We start from the raw sequence: 23,563 nt of genomic DNA, 5'->3' as shown, positions 1-23,563 counted from the left end.
TTTCTCCAGTTAGACCGCAGTAATCTATCATATGATCGTTTGGGTATATGTTATCATATCAAGGGAAGATTTAACCTTGTCTGCAATGACGCTAGATCTCGTCAGCCAGTTTAACTCTACATATCGGAGATCTATCCCGCGTTTGTCCACACAAAAAAGTAGGCACACCTTTGCAGGCCTGTCTGAGTTTCGTACTGAGACTTGCACCTGCCCTAATGATGTACCTGCATCAGTACCTTAGACATCGACTCCCTTGCCTTTTGTGATCCCGATTAAGAAACGTGGAAGATGTCAGTATCTGTAGGCTGTAAGGCTGCTTGCCATGGAAACAAGCACGTGTAATGGAGATACGTAAATTACACTATAGACCCCGAACTGCCTGACCCATTTGCTGCCACAAGAACATGATATCAGAGTCAAGCAAACAAAGCAGAGTATTGCCTCTCATTCACTATACTATTCTCACTATAACCCATTATCCAGTAGCAAAGCATTCACTGTATGTTGTCCGCCAAGACTATCTCGCGTATTCACGTGACCGAAATATTACCTGCACCGCTAAAAAAGAAAGAAAAAAACGTCGCGAGCCGCATATCTGCAAAAAAAGTGTCCCGAGCAACTCCCACTCAACAACCTCAGCTCATCCCCTCAACCTCGTCCTTCTTCCTCTCTCCATTTCCTATCATACAGAAGGCTTTATTGAATCAAGAAGACGCGCCTGTATTTATTATCCTTTCGAAAAGCGCGCGCTTCAACTCTTGTCTTATTTTATTTTCTCTCACCCCCCATTTATCCTCGCGACGGACCAACATTCCGTGGTGAACACTTGCGCGTGTCCCTCACTTCGCACCTTAGTTACGATTTAAACACGCGCATAATTTCGATATTTGGGACCGAGAGCACCGATTCTAACCATCGGGGTTGTTTTGTTTTGTTGACACAGCTCACCCACGCACGTTGCCACTCCGTCGTCTACCGCCTACGAGCTTGCGATTTGTCGATACGTGGTTGTTATTGCGTGTGAACATCACCTTCAGTCTGAAGAAAACGACAAGGAGGATTTCATTGAATCGTTGCTGTGCATGAGAGACGCGTGATTCGCAAATACCCAATCGAAGCTATCACAAGGGGTTGAAGACCGCTGTTGTCTGTCACTTCCATTAGGATTCGAGACAGAGACATTGGTCTTGCTATTGTAGATGTCTAAACGCGGCAACGAGGGACCTCAGGGGGATAAGGATTCTCTCAACGAATTCCTGATGTCGAGTACACCAGAAGAGAAGCCCCAACGGGCGAGCGCTGCGCAGTTGGCCAACAGAAAGTGAGTTAATACGGACCCTGCGAGTAGCCCCTTTTCTCCATTCATTAGGGACGGCTTTAGCTGAATTTTGCTTTGGGTTCTCTGAGGATGATACTAACACTCAACCAGAATTAGAGATGTTCGGAGGCGACGGCCAGGCACTGCCACACCATCTCCCACACCACCACCGCCACAACAACCTTTCAACAGCCCGTTCGGCTCCCTCAATCAAAATGCCAACCCGCCCGCTTCCACAAACGGGTTCTCATTTGGCCAGTCTCAGAGTTTCCCAGGCCCCGCTCCCACTACGAGTCAGCCCGGCACAAACGGAACATCATCGCCGTTCTCTTTTGGTGGTGGAAGCGGCGGTCCTTCCTTTAATTTTGCCGCAGGGTCTACTACAACAGCTAGCAATCCATTTGCTACCGTGAGTACGGCCGCTCCGAGTCAACCGACCGATAGCGGTGGTTTCGGAGGTTTCAAGGGGAACATCTTCAATCTCCCACCAGCAAGCCCAGCGCCTTCTGGTGGTCTCTTTGGTGCGACCTCTGGTCCTTCTGCCGGGGCCACGCCTGCTACTAGTGGTGCTGGTCTATTTGGACAAACAAGCGCTTCGAGTCCTGCGCCGGCGCCGGCAGCTTCGACGAGTATCTTCGGCCAGTCAACCTCGGACAAACCATCTATCTTCGGCCAATCTACAGGTTCTACGGACGATTCGATGCAAACTTCTCCGGACGCCAAGAGCAGCTCTGCATCGAAGCCGTCCATCTTTGGCAATGGAACCACTCCCGCACCACCTCCAACCTTTGGCGGTTTTGGCGGGGACAACCTATTCAGCAAGCCTGCAAGCTCTGCACCCAGTCCATCGCCCACCAAGCCTCTCTTTGGCGCAAAACCAGACGAAAAATCTACTCCAGCAACACCATTTACCTTTGGGGCCAAGCCCGCAGAGCAGTCCGGCGCGGCATCCCCCTCTATTTTCGGCGCGACCACTCAAACCAGCTCTGCGACGACCACTACAACTGCACCTTCTCTATTTGGAGCTTCTACATCCCAGAACCCGTTCCAGTCCGGCAATCTTTTCTCGGGTGCCCCTGCGGCAAGCGAAAAGCCACAAGGAGAGAGAAACCCAAGCGACTCTGCTCCCAAGTCGCCGTTCCAGTTCACGCCGTCTGCCCCTACTGGATCTTCGTTGTTTTCCAAGAGCGAGACTGCACCAGCCCCGCCTGCATCTGGTGGATTGTTCGGCCAAAACCCTAGTCTTGGTGCATCGCAGCCTCCATCCACAAGCAACATCTTCGCGCCTAAGCCACCAGCTTCCACAGAAGAGAAAGCACCTACGGCCAACCCATTTGGCGGTATTTTTGCGCCCAAGCCAGCTTCTGAAATCAATCCGGAAGAGAGAAAACAGCAACCTGCAGCCCAACCCTCCTTTGGCGGCGGCCTCTTTTCTCCCAAGCCAAGCGAGCCGGCAAACCCTACCACCTCCACACCTTCTTTCTCGGCTTCTACACCTGCTGCGGGTACGGCCAAGCCTCCAAGCGTTTTCCAACCGTCTACTTCTCTTTTCCAGCCACCTCCCGCTGCGGCTCCCACGCCGGCCTCTCAGCATCTCGAAACGATGCAGCCCAAGGGGCTGTCGGTTGACCTCAACAAGCATCTGAAAGATGATGTCGAGCTACTGAACCGGGTCCGCATCCTGAATGAGTCCTTTAAGCGCGAGATAACAAAACTTGATCCGTCAAAGGATGACTTCGATCTCGTTATCTTATACTATATGCGCGTTCGTGATACGATCGGGGCCCCTACTGGTGGGGAACATGCCCCTAAGCGCAAGACTTGGGATGGAGACGGTGATCAGGGTGTTCCGGCTCAGAAGAAGGTGAAGCCTTTTGGCGAAGCCGCATCTTCGTCAGTGCCGCAGATGAACATCGCACCGAGCTCTCTCACCAGTACCTCTAACCTGTTTGGTGCGAGTGAGACTGCTAAACCCAGTCCCAGTAAGAGGAAAGCAGACGATGAAGATGGCGGCGTCTCTGAGCCTCCTTCGGCAAAACGCTCGCAGGGCGATTCTACTACTGCGAGCATCTTCGCCCAGACCTTCTCTAACTCCAAGTCGGTCGATTCTGATAAGGAAGAACCTTCCCAGTCGCCCGTTTCTTCTCCCTTCAAGCCGTCCACCCCTGAGTCTAAGAAGGTGGCTCCGGTTTCGACTACCCCGACCACATCTCCCGCAAAGACTCTCTTCCCCGGCCCCGCTGTGTCGAAGGAGCCTTCTGCTCCTACCTCGCTCTTTGGTCAGCCTTCATCCGCATCGAAGCCCGCCTCTGAAGCACCAAAGAATGATGCTACCCCTGCAAATCCTTTCACACTGAAGCCAACGGAGAATAAGAGTGCAGAGCCGGCGGCTGCCCCGTCGTTCTCGATGCCAAAGTTCAGTGGTGGCAGTGGCACGAATTTCTTTGCGCAATTCAAGACCCAAGCGGAAAGCCACGCCGAAAAGGAGAAGGCCAAGAGGAAAGAAGAAGATTTTGACTCGGAAGAAGAAGACGAGGCTGAGTGGGAGCGCAAGGATGCTGAGAAACAACGCAAGAAGCGGGAGGAGCTCGAAGCCCAATCGCAGAGGCGGGCTAAGTTCATTCCTGGACAGGGATTTTCCTTCGACGAGGATGTCAGCACCAACACTCAAGACTCCAAGAAGTCCGATGAGACGAACGGCGTTTCTTTCGCCAGCTCTACTACATCAGTCTTTGACACAAAGAGTGAGACCGAAGAAAAACCCAGTAACATTTTTAGTCACTTGTCTGCCACTCCTACGGAGGTTGAAGAGAACGATGGCGATGTTACTGAGGAAGCCTCAGATAATGAGGATGAGGGCCCAGGGCCTAAGGCCGCCACTGCCAGCAAAGATGACGGGTCCAACGATAGTGAAGATGGTGACTTTGGTAAGGCTCTCAAGAAGTCCAAGGCCACTGACAAGCCTGCCTCGGCCACGGAAAGCACCAGTGAGTCTACTCCAGCGAAACCCGCTGGCGGCAGCCTGTTTGGCAGTGTTCAGGACGAAAAGAATGAGGCTACTCCGAAGAACCCATTTAGTTCGTTGTTCAGCACCCCGAAGCCTGCAGCGTCGTCAAGTGGAAATCCAAGCCTTTTCGCACCCACTACGTCTACTAGCGGCTCTACCAGTATCTTCGGTGCGTCCAAAAACGCCACTGGTGGGAGCCTGTTCGGCACCTCGACAGCTGGTACCGGATCTCTCTTTGGCGCAGGCCAGAACGGTGTCAAGAATGACCAGACATGGAAGAAAGACTCTCCTATCAAGTTTGCATCGGACTCGAGCTCCACCTCGAAGCCGGACTCCACTTCGTCCGAAACCCCAAAGCCATTCTCTACCCTGTTTGGGGCACCACCTGCGCCGAAGCCAACAGCTGGTGATTCGAAACCGTCACTTGGATTTACATTCGGCGCTCCTTCAACTCAGACTTCTTCTATCTTTTCCTCTGCACCTAATTCCACCGCAACCAGCGCTGCTTCAACGCCAGGGACTTCTGATGCCGGAGCCGGCGAGTCCGGTGATGGCGAAGCAGCAGAAGCTCTGCCCCAGGTTGACCTGGCTCGCGGTGGCGCAGGCGAAGAGAACGAGGAGGTGCTCATGGAAACTCGTGCTCGTGGATTGAAGATGGCCAAGGAGGGATGGGACAGCCAAGGTGTTGGATTCGTTAAGATTCTGAAGAACCGGGAAACTTCTCGTTCCCGTGTGGTTCTTCGCGCTGATCCTAGTGGTAAGGTACTTCTGAATGCTTCGTTGATGAAGGACCTCAAGTACACCGTCAATGGAACTGGTGTGTTCTTTCCCGTTCCTCAGCCTGATGGAAGTCTCGAGCAGTGGGCTATTCGGACGAAGAAAGAGGACATTGGACGTCTTGGATCTACTATGGAAGAGGCCAAGGCTTAAGTCTGTTGCGTTTGTTTTCGAACACCTTATGTGATGCAGTATGAATGCTCTTCATTCTAACGAGGACAGACCCGCTTTCCGATCTGTTCCTTCTTTTCGTCAACGACTTCCTTTCATCATTGACACCTCCATCGCTTCTTTTTCTATTTCACGTGTAACCCTGACCATTGAGATTCTTTTCTGGACCATGTCTTCCTACACTTCTTTGTTTAATTCGACCTTGGGTATCGCTGCCTCGTCTCGTTTCTTTATACTTTTTCCCTACCTCACCTTCTTGGAACGGCCGACTTCACAGCTCTCGAGACATACCCCACCTACTTCTGTCTTTGTATGTATTTACCTGATTATGTTGCACATTGGCGCTTGCAGCATGTATGCTTTGTTGAGCATCGTCGTTTTTGTTTTGTTGTGTAGTTGTTAAGTTCAGAAAGGCGCAATTAGTTTAGCATAGCGATGTGGCATTTTTTATTTCTTTGAGAATGCATTTAGATTACTTGTTTAATAATTCTCTCAATAATTAACCGTAGGCTCTTGAAACATAGTAAGTCGTTATTCGTGCTGTACTAGATCGTTTCCTAGGATCAACGGAAAGAAGCTAACTGATAATCTTCACTGATAATCTTCTCGCCAAGGGCTGCATCGCATCGGCTTTCTCGACGAAGTCATCATAGTCTTTCTCCATGCAATCAACCAAGTTCCTCACCAACATTTCCTTCAATTCCTTCCAATTTTCGGGTTTTGGCAGTGTGCACGAGCTCAAGCTCCAATGTGCCAGGTATTCTTCGTCCATGAGCAATTGCTCAAAAACTTTTGTTGGCATTGGGCTCTTCACGGCAAATAGAGATAGTAGTCTAACATCGATTTCATAGATTCTGATTATGCATGCCTCTTGATATTCCCAGTAATCAGATATTTCTTTGCTTATGCACATTGCTTTGCCGAGGAGATGCGTAAACTCCTGGGGTCTTGCCGGTTTTTCGAAGTCGAGGTTTAGATGAATCTCCAATAGTATACAGCCTCAAAAGGCATAGAACGCTGTCATAACTCACCTATGCCTGCAGCACAAGGGAAACAATGGGAAAAAGTGACCCTCCAAAGACAACACCGAACTTTTAGGGCAGGATTTTGCCAAATTTTCTTTTCTAGGGAAAACAATGAATACTCCCAAGGGGATCAGTTATAATCATCTGTAGCACCGGTTCCTATGGGAAACCACGACTACGACGGACTGCTCTGGCGTCCACAGTCCAGTCCGAAACGTTTTGACAGCGTCTGGAACGCTTGGTGGATTCGTAGAATTGAGTTGAACGGCACTTCCTTCCCGGGTTGGTGAACGCATCCACTGGCATGTCGGCGCTGCGCCTGTATTCGGTTGATATACTGTGCTAACTAAAAGAACTAGAGTTACAAACTTCGATATTTCACCGGCAAGGATGCAGGGCTGGTGCTGGTCTTTATGAGCATAACCCCTCTGCCATTGTTGACGCTGGAATTTGACGGCGACTATCAGCATGATATTGAGCTCGGATATCAATGATGATGAATCCGTTTCTATGTACATTTCGACAGTCGCCAAGATCGTGCCCCTTGGTCATTCTAGTCATTCAGCATGTCATTGATATGAAATCGTTAGCTGAAAGTCGTACGGAAACATACATAAGACACTTACAAGGCAGGGCCCAGCAGCATCAGTAGAGTTGATCTTGTAAACCGGCACTTTGGCCCAGAATTTCGATTGGGGGATGTCGAATAACCTACTTGAACAATGCATCTGGCCACTGAAAAGTTTTAATAGTAACGTCGAAGAGTAAGAGAGCAGACGGAACCTGCTTACAATCTGTAACCTAACTCTTTTATGGATAACAAGATCTGCCCTACAAGATCTTGGAACAACAGCATCAGAAGGTGAGTGCACATTCCGGCGTGAAGCATGTACTGAAAGACCAAGCGAAAAGGACTCCCTGTCTGTTTTACATGCTAAGTGTTGATCTCGTCGAGAGCATATTTGCAAAAGAACCTGGTCACTCAGCGTATACCAGTAACATAGCTTTAGTGAATGACCCAGGTGATAACACTTATAAACCGCGAAACTACAATATGCCTACTGGAGAGCTCATAACAAAGAAGCAATATGGGTATCAAGATTCTTTCGACCAAATGCCCTGGGAAAATGTCCACTCGGACAAGATCTGTGCATTTCAAATTTTCTTGTCAATGGTATCTAGTACATCCATCCGAACGAGAAATCCGCCAGACCCGGACCGGCCACAACAAACCCCATTATTCAAGTCCAGGACGAACAAGAAAAGGAAGAAAAACTTTTTTCATGTCCATTCATTGTCAATTAATTTACTCGTCGTCGACAACAGTGGTGTGAAGACCCTTGGGCTCCTTGACGTTGACGGCCTGGACGTAAGAGTAGAGCTTCTCCTTGGCGCCCTCCTCGTCGTTACGCTTACGCGAGATGCGGACACGGAGACGGAAGGGAACACCCTTGATACCGCACTCCCAGACCTTCTTGTTGAGCTGGGGGTCAAGACGGACGTCCTTGGTGCCCTGTGGAGAGTAGAACGGTTAGTTGTCAACCTCCTTGGCAGAAAGTGAAGGGAAAAGTCTTACCATGGAGTGCTCAGCGAAGGTGCGGATCTCCTTGATAGCGCGGGGAGCGCGCTTCTTGAAGGTAACACCGTGGCACTATAAGTCGCAAAAAAAGAGAAATCAGTCTTCCGCCCGAATGCCATGAATGTGTATTCTGCGATCGGCCATAGAGGTGGACTTCATAAAACTAATTCTTCTTTTTTTGTTGCGCATCACATTGCAGCCAGTTTCCTGGCCTGCTCTGCTCTGCTTTGTTTTCCTTCTCTGGTATGATATGCCTTCCTCGAATTGGTATTCCCCATCGGTTGTCCCAAATCGAGCAGCTCTCCCAGTTTGTGTTCTCCGTCCATACCTCCGGTATCGAGAAATTCGCAGGGTTTTTGGTCGATTTCGCTAAAACAATCGACAAATGTAGATAGGACTTATTCAACGTACTCTCTTGTGCAGGTTGATGGTGTACTCGCGGGTGACAACGTCGGCAATGGCCGAGCGCTGCTTCTTCTGGGTCTGGACGTTGGACATTTCTGGTGAAAATAAACTGTCAGCCTGAGCGAGAAGAGACGGAATAATAATATCTGTATACTGACTGAATGGGGTTGACGAGGTTGTCGGCTGTCGTTGGCGAAGTGGTCGACTTTCGAGGATGGGAATTTCCGGATGATTTTTGATGTCGAAATTCAGTGTGGCTCGCTTATCCGCCCGGCTCCGCTGATTGGTGGAATACACGTGATCAGTATTGCGTCACGTGGTTATACCGCCCTCGCTTAAGCTATGTACGAAGTAGTCTGTTCTTGCCAAGCCGCAGCTGCGTGTCATCTCAGTTCTCTGCTATGGGGCTGAGGCCTGGTGGCCAGGCCGGCGCAGGCCCCGGAACCAGACATGTATATAAAACCGAGTTGATTCCGCCCTATTGTGCCTTGGCCAGGTGCTCAGAGAAGCCCTCCGGCGTACTCTCCCAGCATACGCTCCAGCCCTGTCCCAGTTCTCCATCAGGAAACTGCAATCCCCCTTATGGAGATCATCCTAGATCAGAAACGCGTTGCTGCCAAACTGCGTGCTTCCAGGCTGGACAACCGCCACCCAATTCTCAGACGCTCACTTCGAACACAATCCTCCCTACTAAATACACGCCTAACCCGCAATCATCTGCCGTGGTTGGAGAAGATAGAACAGACTGACCCTCTGGTCTATTCCCGTTGGCAGCCAGAAAATTTCAATACTTTCCGAAATACCTGCTCTACCCGAGACAGGGCTGGCGCAGAATTTCAGTACTGGGCAGACTCATGCCCGCCCACTCTCCATGTTTTTTTTTTCACGGACGGCAGCCGCTTGAATAATTCAGTCTGCGGCTGGCGCTGGTTGGTTTGAATATCGGGGCATATGGAAGAAAGAGTCTGCTCGCGGCCATCTCTCCGTCCCACAACGCGAAGTCTTTGATGCAGAGGCAACCGTAGCAACTGAGGGGCTGAAGGTTGCTCTTAATAGCATCCAGGCACCCTTTGCTCAGAACCTATACATCCTCCTTGACAACCAGGGAGTAGCATGGCAGCTGCGGGCTGTCCCAGGGGCTCCAGCCAGAGCACCACACTGGCCTGCCAAGAAGCCGCAAGTGCCTGGCCCAACTGGTCCCCTCGATGCACAGCAATCCCACCCAGACAGGTGTATGTCTACTGGATCCCTGGACATGCAGGCATTGCAGGGAACGAGAATGCTGGTGAACAAGCAAAAAGAGGAGCTAAATCTACCCCGCAGACCACCCCTCCTGCGAGATATGTCTGGGCCTGCCGAACTTTGGAGGAGTTTTGGTGACGATTTCAATCATACTGGACTGAGAACGCGCCACAGCAATACCAGGATCTCTCCATTGGCCTAGTCAAACAACCCCATGAACTATCCCTTTCTAGAGCCACTCTCGGCCGACTTCTAGCCACCCGGGCGGGTCATAGAGATTTTGCCGAATACCATGAGCGTTTTGGGCACGAAGATGCCAAGTTAAAATGTTCATGCGGGAGTTTTAAGACCCCTTATCACTACTACTGCCGAAAGGGCCACAAGGCATCCCCACATCCTTGGGGAAACCAGCAGGTGGATGAGATCCTGCGGTCGCAGTCAGGAACAAGAGACTTCCATAAATGGCTGCAGTGGTCTCACTTTTACCACACAGTATGCCTAGCACATTATTCCCTACTTTGAAAACTTTTCAACCTCTTTCTCCTACCCGTTTTCCTTCGTCCCCTTCCGCCATAGAATATGTATTGCCGTGTTGCGGCCCAAGAATTCAAGGCCAGCTCTTATCTGGGAGCTTCAGCATGTATGATAAAATTAGTTTAGCTACTAGATAGGCGAGTCCGCTTCGCCCTTCGTACATTCCGTTCCGGAATCTCAGTGGGCATGTGATTTTGCGTATGTCGCCCTCGCCAGTTTCAATTTGGATGGATATTCATGACGAGCAATGGTCCGGTAAAGTCTGGTAATATGTGCGAGACTAGCTATCGAGGTTAAAAATATAACATATGGTGTGTTTACAACAAAACGGATTGGATAATAGATGTGTGTTGGGAAATATCGATTGCGAAAACCGAACATGGCCCTTTCCCAGGTTAGCCCGAGAATAGGTTTTTAGGCTAACCTGCAAAAGGGACGTTCTCGTACTCTCGATCCGTATCGCAACATATATAGTATTTGACCATTCTATGGGATGTTGAAGCGGATATGTTATCTTGTAACAGTAGTTCCATCTCATCTTTCTGCGTACATGATCAGCAATTCAAGCACATCTTACTTCACTATACTAGGGTAAGCTATTCGTGTCAGTGCTTAAGTTTAGAAACAAATCAGAGTCAATACTATACTACCTACGTTCCATACTACTATTGCAATAATCGACGGGATCTGTTTACTAGATATGTATATTCCCATAATGTAGTGTCTCTGTCTCGCGATGGTCCATTACGCAGCAGAGCAGGTCTACCAATGCTTATTTAGTATTGCCCATATAGTTCCAAACCTAATACCATCCTGACTGGAGTACCCATAACTGCGACATTCGAGAAACCCACGAAAAGAGCAAGATTGCACTGGAATCAGCTATCATGCCATGCCATGTTTTGCCATATAGTTAGCGAACCATGCTTCTTCTGTTGGCAAGTCAGAAGTCATCCCCTCTACCTTGGAGCTGGATTAAACTACCGCGTCTCATGTGGAGTCGGTAACTCTTTTAGGACAATGTCACAGCTTTTCTCTGGGCTTGTATTCCTTGCGAGTCTCTCTGATGGAAACGATAATGCCGATTCCTCCCTCCCTACCTCCCACGAGACTGCGTGTGGTCCAGATTATCGCGTTGTGTATCGCAGAGAGAGAGCTAATCCGAGGCTGTCCGGGCCATTGTTAACCAGGTCGTCCAAATTGTGACCGACATTCTCCATAAGCCAGCTTTGATAGGTAGGTGCATGGTGTTTGGCATGTCTCCTGCCAAAAGGTTTCTGCAACGGCGTTGCTATCCACTTTTTCAATTCCCGGATCAGGTTACCTCCAAGGGCAGCACGGAAACAGGGACTACGCATGTGGGTCTGTGATATCGAATAAGTCTTGGTCTCAGGTCACTGTAGGCTCTCTAAGAGCCAACATGTCTGACAAAAGAGATGACCCTAATCGATGGATGTCAAGTGTCTCCCAAACAATAAATAGCAGGCTAGGGCGCGTTTCCGCTGCTCGAAGCCGAATGTTGTGATTAGATATATATCGAGCGAGCCAGGATACAAGGGCAATCGAGGATAGAAAAGCAGTCACTAGTTACTGTGTATATGACGTTCGATTCACTGTTGCAGGAAAATGTATATTTTCGTACGATGAGAAATGGTATTCACTCCTACTTAAGTAACTGACAGTAGGCCAATGGGCACCAGGTCAGTCTCGTACTCTTCCGCATTACAAACCCAACCTAAGCCTTCTCACCACTAACATCCGGATACAAGTCAAATCGCCGCTGCGTATAAATCGGAATCCCCTTCCTCGTCCCCTCCAGCGTCTCATTATCCAAATCCGCATAAACAATGTTCTCACTCTCCTCCGCTTCGCTTAGAAGCTGCGCACTGGGGTTCGCAACCAAACTATGTCCGTATGCATGGTACGTAGAACTCATATCCCGCGCCGGACTGCACATAGCCACATACACCTGGTTATCGACCGCGCGCGCGCGCGCAAGCAACGACCAGTGCAAGGGACCGGTAGTCAGGTTGAAAGCACCAGGGTAGACGAGCAGGAAGGCACCCTTGCGGGCAGCGATCATGGCTGCTTCAGGGAAGCGGATGTCGTAGCAGATAGACAATCCGATCTTTCCATACTCCGGGAGATCGATGACAGTCAACTGGTTTCCTGGCGAGAGCACCTCACTTTCCTTGAACGTGATCTTGCCGGGGATGTCGATATCAAACAGATGCGTCTTGCGATGCGTCCCGATCAACGACCCGCTCGGCGAGAACACAAGCGAGGTATTGTAGTATTTTTTCGTGGTCGCGTCGAGTTCAGGAATACTCCCGCCCACAAGGTACGCTTTAGCCTCTGCGGCGATGGACGAGAGCGAGTGGAAGGAGGGGGATTGTTCCTTTGTGGGCGGGGAGGGGAGAAGGGTTTCGGCGTATTTGGGGAAGTATGATGTGCCGTAGGGTGAGTTGAAGCATTCTGGGAGGACGATTAGTGATGCGCCTGCTTTGGCGGCTTCGAGGACTTTGGTGCGGGCGTTGGAGAGGTTGGCCGTTTTGTCGGCGCCTGTACCGGTTTTGTTAGTGTGCTGAGAGGGTGGGTGTAGAGAGAACGTACCTGAGGCCAGCTGCACGAGGGCGAGCTTCAACGGTTTCTTGAGTAAGGATGCCATGGTGTATGTCTATTGAAAACATGCGTAGTCCGAAGAGAGAAGTGGGAGGCGTCAGATTGTGATAGAGATGCGGGGAATATCTCGGAAATCGGCCGTTTCATCGGACACTGGCATGCTGGGATAGGCAGAACACGCCATGATTGCTCGGAGATAGGTAGACTACCTGTACTAAGCTGACTCTGGATAAGAGAGAGAGATAGGGATCCTTTCCGGACATGTATATTTGTGGTCGTTGCGCGACTCAGGCGTGGATAGATCCCACGCCAGAACTCTAGACGCAGTACAAAAAAGAAAAGAAAAAAAAAAAAAAAAAAAAAAAAAAAAAAAAACTATTGAAACAAGGTGTTTCAATTCCACCATTCCAAACCATCCAAACCAGACGTATATCAAGTGCTACTAACGACCATGACCGCACAGCATGCCCAAAAGAAGCAATATTAATAGCAATACCGATATCCCGGAAACCGTTCACCGTCCATTTCCGATCCCACGGAAAACTCCATAAGAGATCGGCCCGGATTAGGGGGCAGATCTAAAATTCGAGCCAGAATCCAGCCAGAATCAAGCCAAGAATTCCAGAGTACACGTCCAAAAGACACATGGACGGTTCGGGTGTCTGCCAATAAAGGATTCTGATCAAGACAGTCGCATTCATACTGCATCCCTGGCGAACGAGAACAAAAACAGATCTGTCGGTTTTAAACCGGTCCCAACCGTTGAACGCCTATCGTCCAGCCTTTTCGGGGGAGTCTAAATTAGTGGACTCCATTGCTCCGGGTAAGTTTGTTCTATGCGTGTTCTATACAGGGTCTCCGGGTGATATCCGGAGGGCTTGATCGAATATACTGCGGTGGCGAGAGTCGAGCCAGGTCTGAAAAAGAAATATAACACGAATCATGTGCGAGTACTTGTGCATGCCTGGACATGGTAAAGGATAGATCAGAAGCCACATGTCATGGATGTTTTGCTTTGTGGTGCACTCTGCATACGGAGAGTCAAGAGTATACTTGTACGGAGCAGAAAAGTAGCACATGTCGGTCTCACTCTGATTAACGTGTATAATCATTACAACGCTGTTTCTTGATTCTAGCCTCTATAATTCCGAGGTCCTTGACTTGTTTGACTCTACAGAGCACTCTGTACGTACGGCACTCCTGACCCCCTGAGGGTGCACGGGGAGCTAATTGGCTCTGCCGCAATGGAAGATACGTATGAAAAAGAATATAAAAAGAGAATTGAACGGGAAAAGGAGACGAGTAATTCTCTTATTATTGTAACAGTTTTTTATTCTTTTAATGTGGCATTCTCAACTCTGCCCAGTAAAAGACGATGTGATTCTCCACGTTCGTTTCCTTTGATTCTTGCCCCAGGGTTCACCCTCAACTCTTTTTTTTTTTTTTTTTTTTTTTTTTTTTTTTTTTTTTTTTTTTTTTTTTTTTTCGCCTCTGGTCGCTCGTTTTCGCCTTCAAAAGAATTTGAACAAAAGAGAGGCAATTCTTTATTTTATTTACTTCACTCGTTCACTTACTTTACTACTGTGTGATTCCTCATGTCTGCCGGTTTCCTACTCCAGCCAAAATAACCTTGATTTTTTATTCTGCACCTGCGCAATAGTCTCCGGGGCTTTATTTTCGACTTAATCTATCCAGGCTGAATTTGCAAAGGCACCGGCACAATGTTTAAAGACTTCACCTTCTCTCCGCGCCCCCGCGTCACCTTCGACGGCGATGATCGCCTCATGGTCGACAGCGACAGTTCGCTGGTCTCTCCACTATCCTCGCGCTGTCCATCTCCTGGTCCTTTTACCTCGCAGCCACAGGGCCAGCGATTCCCCCGATCGGTGCGACCATCTCTTCTCCGTTCCCGACAGCCCTCTCTCCCGCCGACCTCGGTCCCCGCCGACCACCAGCACGGCGGGTTGTCCATCGAGACCCTCACCAAGAAACTCCACGAACATACCCTGCAACAGCAGAACCAACAACAACAGCAACCTGATCCCAGGAACAATGCGCAAGAAGAATGTCTCTCCCCACACTCCCTCCCCGAACTCGTCCCCGGCTCTGGTCTCCCAGGCTACTTCCTCACGCCCCCAGACACAGACGTCGACCACGACGATGAATCATCACTCCACGGCGACGTCGACAACGAGTCAACACTCACCTCGCCGACTGTCTCGCATATCCAAACACCCTTCCTAAGCCCGACATCCGTACCATCAGAGTTCTTGCACACAGATAGCAACAACGCGCACGAGGCGATCAACGTCCGCGCACAGAGACAGCAGATCTCGCAGATCCAGTGCAGCGTAACAGATATCGAGGCGATTCGTCGAGCACTTATCTGCTGCGCTGAGGAGGATAGTCCCATGGATACGTTTGGGGAGTATGATTGCCATCCTAGTTCGTTGCCGCCGAGGCGGTCTCCGCGTCGGAGAACCGTTACGATGAACCGGAGTCGTTCGCGGCCTGTGGGGGCTAGTGGTTCGGGCTCTAGCTCTGGTTCGGGAGTAGGGGATTTGGAGCAAGGGTATCGAGGACGACGGAAGAGTAGCTCCGGTGCTCTCTTGCAATCGTTCTCATCACGGATTGATAAGAACTACTATCCGTCGTCGTCGAGCCGGGAGATGCGCAAGAAGAGTGAGCAGGGACTTAGGAGGAAGAGTCTGGTTAGTGCTGCATTGGCGTCTATGGTGGAGCACTGTCTTTAATGTTGTATCTGTATTTGTATTTGTATCATAGTTCCCTTCTTGTATATAGTATGCTTGTACTTGACAAAGATACCCATCTACCACCTACCCTAATTCATCGTACTTTGTACGCAGGCTACGCCTGATCCCCTTCCAGCCCAACCAACCCCAGCGAAACCTCCCACAATCTCCCCTCCCCCATCTCATCAAAAGCATGTCTCTCAAACCCCGGGTCAAAACTCCGATACCCCTCCTCCACCATCCCCCCAACTCTACAATCCTCCAAATACTCCCCGCCCACACCCTCGTACTCCCGCCCAACAGCAGCAAGCACTGTCGTCGCAGCACCCTGCTCCACGCTCTTCAAATGCTGCTTCATCTCCGGCTGCCTCCATTCCTCAAGAACAGCTTCATCGATGTATTTCTGCAGGCCGGTAAAGACGTTACCCGGGTGCACGGAGAGACCCTGCACGCCGCGGGACCCGAAACGTCGTGATATCTCGTTCATCATGTAGATATTTGCTGTCTTTGACTGGGCGTATGCTAGTTTGGGCACCTCGGTGGGATCGAGGTGCGTGGATTGGAGGTTGAGGTCGTGGAATTGGATTCCAAGACGGCGGTGGGCTGACGAAGTTACGCCGATGACGCGGACTGCTTCGCCGGCTTCGTGGTCAACGGAGCGCAGCATGACAGGCAGTAGTAGCTGGAAGAGAAGGAAGTGGCCGAGATGGTTCGTCCCGAATTGCATCTCAAACCCATCTTCTGTCTTTTGTTCGCGGGGGGTCGCCATGACGGCCCCGTTGCATATCAGGACATGTAGATAACTAGCATGTTTCAGGAACTCGTGCACTGCATGGCGAATACTCGTGAAGCTGGAGAGGTCGAGGCGTAGCAAGCGGACCCGTGATCCGTCGAGGATATCTGATAGTGTGCGTCTGCCTTTTAGCATGTCGCGGACGCCGAGGAAGAGGGTTGCGCCCGTTTTGGCGAGGGCACGGGCAGTTTCGGTGCCTAGGCCTGAGGAGCAGCCGGTTATAAGGATTGTTTTGTGGGGGAGGGTGTTATGGAGGGATTGGGTGGTTATTATGTTGCAGGCTGTTGGGGAGGGTTCGGTCATTTTGGTTCACTTTTGCTGTGATTGGGACTTAATGTTTTGTGGGGTGTACTTTGTACGGTGTTATAGAAGTGTAGGAGATAAGTCAAATGTACGTCAGAATGGCATAGTCCCTGGGTATCTAATAACTCCGTAGCAAAAACAAATCAAAATTCAGTCTCATCGCCGGCCCATGCCATCTGTCTTTCGCCGCAAAAATGGTAAACGGATGACGGCTCGTAGCCGACTAAATGTGCCGGTCCTATTTGGTTTCTCTGTCAGTGCAGGTATGTGATGCTGGATTACCGGGCGAGTTTGCTGATCCTGAGCCCTAAGCCCGGAGGCGGGTCCGTCGTCATACATACTCAACGGCCATGGATCCGGGTAGAAACGTTTCTGGGGCTGAGGTTTTTGTCCGGGCTTGTTGGGCATTTGCTTGGGCACATTCGAAGGAGCCTGCTCCAATGTGATGGAAGGAACTTCTTTCGGTGCGTTGGAGACCTGTCCTGGTTCGTTGACGACGATACCATCCTCTTCGCATGGCCCTGGTTCACCCAGGTCGCTAGATGCTGGTGTTTCGGAACGGGATCCATGCGTCGATGCACCATCTTCACTGCTCTCCAAGCGCTCCGAAATTGACGGCATTGGTGTATGAGGAGGTTCGCCCACCAGATCTGAATGTACCTGCACCTCTTCATTGCCAGTATTGCCGTTTGTCTCTGGCTCATTATCAGGCACATCCAATGGCGCAACCTCCCTTTCTGATTTCAAGACTCTTGTGCTGATGGTGCTGGCAGATAAGAATGACTCTCGTTTATAATCTGACGAAGCGCACGAGAAGTCATCCATATCCACATCTTCGATATAAGAAACGATGCGGGCAAAGTTAAGCGATTCATGCGGGTTCAGTATCTCAAAGGACGTTCCCTGGTGCACCATTGTCGCCTTGGCCTGTTTCAGGTCCGTGAGGACCGAATCTGATTGCGTCTTGGTATGGGTGCTGCGGAGTGACGACTCTCGGGTAAGAGATGGTTTCCTTAATCTATCGCGAAATGTATTCTGGTTCATCAGTATGTGCAAGAAGATTAGAAAAAGGGAAGAAGCATACCAGTCGGTTTGAGACCCTTCTGCGAATTGGAAACTCCGAATGCGCCATTTGGTCACTAGATGCTCGTGGAACTATGTCTGTTAGCACAATTTCATAGTTGCGACGAGACGTCCCACTTACAAAGAAAACCATCCAAAGCTTCCAGCTCCTGTTCGCTGCGTTGCGATGCAATACTTAACGAATATGACGGCGAGAGAGGCGGCGGGCTTGACGTCGCTGACAGAGAAGGCGTCTGGTTGGGATTAGAAGCACCGTTGTTGTGCTGCAGCACCTTCACGCCATGGCCATCTGAACTGCAGCTCTCGTCATCTTGCCAGAGACGCTGCCGGTATTGGTGTACCGAAAGCAAACCCGAGCAGTCCGGCTTCGATTCCTCCATGGCTGCACCATAGGCTGTGCCTGCGCTTATTGAATCCTTGGGCTGGTGAAGCTGAAACTGCAAAGAACCGGGATAATGGTCGAAGTCGACAACGCTGTACCGAAGTCCCAGGGGATGGGGATTGGATGGTCGAACCTCCATTGTGGCCAAAGAAAAAAGAGGAAAAAGAGTGGTTAAAATTTCCAGGGTTTTTTCCGGAGACTGAGTCTGGTTCTATGAAATCACGACCAGGTGCAAGACCAAATTAGGAAGCTAGTACGAGCCAGCGGATATTGCAAACAGTCAGGGACCGCGCAAACAGAGGATATGATCAATAGACTGCGTTTTATAAGTCCGTGTTATATAGGCCAAGGTAGCAAACGAATGAGAGCCAAGGAACGGTAGTAGAAAGAGACGAAGGAGACAAAGAGGGAAGAGTCGGATTATATGACAGAAAGCAGATGGATGCACCTCGCTGAGAACAGCAAAAATGAATAATAAAAAGAGATGCGACATAAGTTAATTTGTAGAAAAGATTCAGAAATATACAAAGTACCGGTGTCGTTCAGCAGAGCCTCTTCCTTCCTTCTTGAGTCGGTCTTTTCGAACCACTCACACACTCTCTCCTAACTCTACTCTCTACTACTCCATACCGTATACTCAACCTCTTCGTCTAATTTTTGTTTCTTTTTCCTTCGTGTTTTTCCTTTTTCTCTCCGCTAGACGGATCTTTTTTTAAAACTTCCCACCGCCAGCCAACGTGGTCCAATGATGACTGCAGTTGCGGTACTGTCCTGCCCCCCGCCCCCTCCGCGACAAATACACAAAGACGAATGACTGATCCATTATGAGACGATCTCAACGCCAGTCGATCTCGAAGTTCTGCAAGGAACATGTTTCAGGTCACCGCCGAGAAGGCAAAACACCGCTCATTTATTATCATGCTCTATGTCTATATACAGATTACTACTGTAAGCACAGTAGAGAATGCTTGCCAAACTCTCTTTCTACCGTTCCTTCTCGCTCTAACATGTCCCTCAGCCATTGCTTGGCCTCGTCAACATCTTTGGCCCCAAACTTAACGATGACACATCCCCGTATTGACGCTGCGGTCCAAGTCAGCCTTGGTGATGCTGTTGGTGTTGTCGTTTTTGCTTTCATGGTCGACGATGTTGTTGTGCTGGATACCCCTCGGATTCGCGGTAGACTGGTGAATTCCTTCAAAAAGAATTGTGCCAACGGATGAAAAACCGGCCCCTGGAGGATCAGGGTGCCAAATAATCCCAAATCATCCATTTCATCACGATAGCTGTGTTCAAATGGAGACATGCCATCTAGGATGACGTTGTCCCGCAGCAAGAGCCTTTTCGGGGCTGCGTGGCCTGCGTTGGCAGGGAGAGTCCACACTTCATTGCACCCTCTCCACTGGAAAAACTCCCATGCTTCTCCGCGTGCCGCCCTGCCTGCTGACAGCCAGTCTAAAAATGCCACGCTGGAGTGCTGCGGCTGTACATGAAACGCTTGGCCTTGCTTATACGAACTCCCCTTGTATGGCTGTATGGGGTCGGGCAGCAATAGCATCGCTGCTCCCTCATCTATCGTGGCGGTGAGATTCTGCTCCGTGCAGATATCTTTCGATGGTGTTTTGTAGATTTTCGTACTTCCCTGCGTCAGAAGTGCTAATCGTGCTTTGGGTCGGACCTTAACATGCATGTCAACATGATCCCCAGCCACAAGTCCTCCTCCATAGGAGGACATGAAAATAATGGCGGCGCGACTGCTTGTCCGGACTGGGTGTGAGATGAGCCGCAGGGGGTATGTGGAGGAAAGGGTTGCGATCGAAGAGGATCGCTGGAACGCTTCGATATCTATCTCTCCGCCACCAACCGTGCGCTTGCGAGGATGACTCGTTGTCATTGCGTTTCCATTGCCATGTAGTGCCATGGGATGCCCATCATTATCTTATACTAAACACCCATGAGCTCAGAATGACCAAGAGAGTTCCCGTTCACAGCCAATTGGCTCCTCTGGTCCCTCTGGAATGGTGACATCAAGTATGCCGTTTCCGGTGGTCCCGCGTTGGCCGATGGCCGAAAGCTTCTTCTCCATATTTTCCATGAAGATGGCCGAGATGTGCGAAAATTCAAGAGCATTGACCCATTGAGCAGTGAGAGGTTTGTGGCATACGCTGGTCACGGTCCCTGGCATTGGTATGTTGCGGTAGCCCTGTGGCCCACTTCCGGCGTTGCGGCACCGAACATCTTCCATAGCACGGAGTACTATCGGGCCATGAACTGCTCATATGCAAAATTTATTGAATAGAGCCTTCTTTACTCTAATTCTGCTACCAGTCTTTCCCACTCTTTGTTTTAATATACATATTTTTTTTTTTTTTTTTTTTTTTTTTTTTTTTTTTTTTTTTGCGGTAACTGGTGATCCAATCGTTACCCAAGATGAACCTCGTTCCCCGAGAGGTACTGTCCACCGCATCGTCTACCAGAAAATTAATGGCTAACGGCTGAGCTAGTTGGACAAACTCATAATCGCGCAAACCGGTCTCCTAGCTCAACATCGCCTAGCGAGGGGTGTGAAGTTGAATAATACCGAAGCTACAGTACCATCTCTTTCAACCGTCCGAGTCGATATAATCGATAGCTGACATTATGATAGGCATTGTTGTCGCATGTTCTTCATGAGGTAAAAGATGGGTTTCCGCCAAAGCAATTGACACGCTAATCAATTATTGTCAGCTAATCCGCGATGGAACCCGCACAGTGGCTCAGCTCATGTCTCTAGGGAAGCATATCCTAGGTCGCCGACATGTGCTTCCTTCTGTGGTCTCTCAGCTTCAAGTATTGCAGGTTGAGGGGACCTTTACCACTGGAACTCATTTAGTGACGGTAGACCAACCTATCAGTTCTGGAGATGGCAACATAGAACTTGCCCTCTACGGCAGTTTTATTTCTCCTCCATCCGAATCCATATTCCCGACATACGAAGACGCAGACTATGATCCACACCTGGCGCCAGGTGCGATTGTCCCAGCCGATGTGGGCACGATTGAGCTCAATCCGGGGCGGAAGAGGACTAGAGTGCGCGTTACCAATAAAGGAGATAGACCTATCCAGGTGAGAATTCGTGTCTTCACTATGTGCGGACAATCTGTTGACGATACTGCTATTCTAGGTCGGATCGCATTTCCACTTTATCGAGACCAACCCTCAATTGGAGTTTGATCGCATCAAATCATACGGTTACCACTTAGATATTCCATCGGGAACCTCTGCACGATTCGAACCGGGTGAAACGAAGACGGTGACCCTGACTCAAATTAGTGGTCTTCAGACCATCAAGGGTGGAAGCAGTGTTGCAACAGGAACCATTGACATGTCGCACGTGAACGCAGTCCTGCGACGTCTCGAGGAAGAAGGTTTCCGGCACGTACCTGAGGATCCTCCATCAGACCATAGCGTTATCCGTCCGTATACAATGGACAGAATGTCATATGCTATGATGTATGGACCAACGGTTGGGGATAAAATCCGCCTTGGTACCACAGATTTATGGGTGAGGGTAGAAAAGGATTACACCGCACACGGCGACGAGTGCACCTTTGGCGGTGGCAAGACTCTTCGGGATGGAATTGGTCAAGCTGCAGGTCGAGCAGACGATGAATGCGCGGATCTGATTATTGTCAATGCCCTGGTTATTGACTGGACTGGTATCTATAAAGCTGATATTGGTGTGAAGAACGGTTCGATTGTAGCTATTGGAAAGGCCGGAAATCCTGATACTATGGACGGTGTCAATTCGAACCTGATTGTTGGATCGAACACGGATGTTATTGCTGCTGAAGGAAAGATTGTCACGGCTGGTGGTATTGATACGCACGTTCACTTTATTTGTCCTCAGCAGGCCGATGAGTCTTTGGCAGCAGGAATAACTACCATGTTTGGTGGCGGAACGGGAGCAAGGTAAGTCCTTCAACGTTTTCTCAAACTCAGCTTTAGCTCTCGGACAGTGATTGCTGACCTGTCTCTCTAGCACGGCCACTGTTGCGGCAAACTGCACTCCGAGTAAAACGTATATCCGTCAAATGATGCAGGCCCTAGATCATCTACCCGTCAACTACGGTGTAATTGGAAAAGGAAGTGATACCGGGAAGCCAGGTCTGCAGGACCAATGTAACGCAGGTGCTGCTGGCTTGAAGCTGCATGAAGACTGGGGTTGTACGCCATCAGCCATTGACACATGCATTAGGTGGGTCTTCCATTACCATCCACTTGCATTACGCATTCTATTGATGAGGTAATACAGCGTCTGCGAAGAATACGACATCCAATGCCAAATCCACACCGACTCCCTGAATGAATCTGGCTTCGTCGAACGCACCGCAGCAGCATTTAAAGGCCGCACCGTCCACGCCTATCACATCGAAGGCGCTGGTGGCGGCCACGCCCCAGATATGATCACCCTTGTTCAGCATACCAACATCCTCCCTAGCTCCACGAACCCAACCAAGCCCTACACCTGCAACACAGTCGACGAACATCTCGACATGGTCATGTCTTGCCACCACCTGTCCAAGAACATCCCCGAAGACATTGCCTTCGCAGACAGCCGTATTCGCGCCGAAACCATCGAGGCTGAAGACATGCTCCACGATACAGGCGCTATTAGTATGATGTCCTCTGATTCCCAGGCAATGGGCCGCTGCGGCGAGGTCATCCTCCGCACCTGGAACACGGCGCATAAGAATAAGCAGCAGAGAGGCCCTCTCCCTGAGGATGAGGATACTGGTGCTGATAACCATCGTATCAAGCGGTATGTCAGTAAGTACACGATCAATCCTGCATTGGCGCAGGGTATCGGTCATATGGTAGGAAGTGTGGAGGTTGGTAAGATGGCGGATTTGGCGATCTGGGAGCCGTCAAACTTCGGAACGAAGCCGTTCTTGGTGCTGAAGAAGGGATTCATTGCTTCGGCGCAGATGGTATGTTTTCTCGTCAAGTTTTCATGGTCGCCACTAACAGTATCTAGGGAGATCCAAATGCTTCAATCTCTACTGTCCAACCTATCATCACCAGAAAGATGTTCGCGGTACGTACCCTCTATCCATTACCATGGTCAAATCAATTCCACTGACATTTGCAACAGCCCCTAAACCCTACATCCAGCGTGCTCTTCGTCTCTAAGGCCAGTGTTGAATCCGGCGTCATCGACTCGTACGATCTGAAAAAGCAAATCGAACCAGTCAAGAACTGCCGTACTGTCACGAAACATGATATGAAGTTTAATAATGCCACGCCGCATATGGAGGTTGATCCGGAGTTGTTTGTAAGCACTTATACCCCCTGTTTCTGATATCTATAGAGGTAAAGATGTTAATTGGTGATTTTCTAGACCGTCGTGGCAGATGGAAAACAATGCAAGGCTGGAGAAGTTACCAGTGTACCATTGGCACAACATTGTTTCCTTTTCTGATCGTACTTATCTATAATTCTTATTCTGTGTTTAGTCATGGGAAAAAGGAATATGTGTAATTTTGATGATAGTTAATCTTAATCACAAAAGTAACTTATTCATTCTTTA

General features: G+C 49.8%; 6 protein-coding genes across 6 annotated transcripts; 3 read left to right on the top strand and 3 right to left on the bottom strand.

The window, feature by feature from the left end:
- Window positions 1-1,199: 1,199 nt before the first annotated feature.
- EURHEDRAFT_375661 (RanBP1 domain protein) lies at window positions 1,200-5,255 on the top strand (the record flags this gene model as incomplete). The annotated part of the gene is made up of 2 exons (XM_040778767.1): window positions 1,200-1,321; window positions 1,430-5,255. 2 exons carry the CDS (start codon window positions 1,200-1,202, stop codon window positions 5,253-5,255), a joined length of 3,948 nt encoding a protein of 1,315 aa, XP_040640744.1.
- Window positions 5,256-7,604: 2,349 nt separating this feature from the next.
- EURHEDRAFT_495754 (carbon-nitrogen hydrolase) lies at window positions 7,605-12,996 on the bottom strand (the record flags this gene model as incomplete). The annotated part of the gene is made up of 6 exons (XM_040785673.1): window positions 12,672-12,996; window positions 11,815-12,620; window positions 8,441-8,465; window positions 8,289-8,377; window positions 7,875-7,949; window positions 7,605-7,811 (listed from the first exon to the last, which is right to left on the bottom strand). The coding sequence occupies exons 1-6, from the start codon at window positions 12,724-12,726 to the stop codon at window positions 7,605-7,607; spliced, it is 1,257 nt and encodes a 418-aa protein (XP_040640743.1). The 5' UTR covers window positions 12,727-12,996.
- Window positions 12,997-14,172: 1,176 nt separating this feature from the next.
- Window positions 14,173-15,732, top strand: EURHEDRAFT_410089 (uncharacterized protein). Its single transcript, XM_040781281.1, has one exon. It carries the CDS (start codon window positions 14,402-14,404, stop codon window positions 15,431-15,433), a length of 1,032 nt encoding a protein of 343 aa, XP_040640742.1. The 5' UTR covers window positions 14,173-14,401; the 3' UTR covers window positions 15,434-15,732.
- EURHEDRAFT_513665 (oxidoreductase, short-chain dehydrogenase/reductase family) lies at window positions 15,549-17,992 on the bottom strand (the record flags this gene model as incomplete). The annotated part of the gene is made up of 3 exons (XM_040786192.1): window positions 15,549-16,507; window positions 16,871-17,564; window positions 17,723-17,992. 3 exons carry the CDS (start codon window positions 17,990-17,992, stop codon window positions 15,549-15,551), a joined length of 1,923 nt encoding a protein of 640 aa, XP_040640741.1.
- A 618-nt stretch (window positions 17,993-18,610) lies between these two features.
- EURHEDRAFT_410084 (urease accessory protein UreD) lies at window positions 18,611-20,332 on the bottom strand. Its single transcript, XM_040781280.1, has 3 exons — window positions 19,013-20,332; window positions 18,840-18,942; window positions 18,611-18,757 (listed from the first exon to the last, which is right to left on the bottom strand). Exons 1-2 carry the CDS (start codon window positions 19,886-19,888, stop codon window positions 18,901-18,903), a joined length of 918 nt encoding a protein of 305 aa, XP_040640740.1. The 5' UTR covers window positions 19,889-20,332; the 3' UTR covers window positions 18,611-18,757; window positions 18,840-18,900.
- A 254-nt stretch (window positions 20,333-20,586) lies between these two features.
- EURHEDRAFT_410083 (Urease, alpha subunit) lies at window positions 20,587-23,537 on the top strand. Its single transcript, XM_040781279.1, has 8 exons — window positions 20,587-20,668; window positions 20,722-21,099; window positions 21,158-21,945; window positions 22,016-22,231; window positions 22,289-22,964; window positions 23,012-23,071; window positions 23,129-23,308; window positions 23,375-23,537. Exons 2-8 carry the CDS (start codon window positions 20,758-20,760, stop codon window positions 23,453-23,455), a joined length of 2,343 nt encoding a protein of 780 aa, XP_040640739.1. The 5' UTR covers window positions 20,587-20,668; window positions 20,722-20,757; the 3' UTR covers window positions 23,456-23,537.
- Window positions 23,538-23,563: the final 26 nt, after the last annotated feature.

The sequence above is a fragment of the Aspergillus ruber genome (genome assembly GCF_000600275.1).
Source record: "Aspergillus ruber CBS 135680 unplaced genomic scaffold scaffold00006, whole genome shotgun sequence".
Taxonomy (NCBI): domain Eukaryota; kingdom Fungi; phylum Ascomycota; class Eurotiomycetes; order Eurotiales; family Aspergillaceae; genus Aspergillus; species Aspergillus ruber.
Note: the sequence above shows the minus strand (reverse complement) of the source record. Positions and strands in the feature narration are given on the sequence as shown.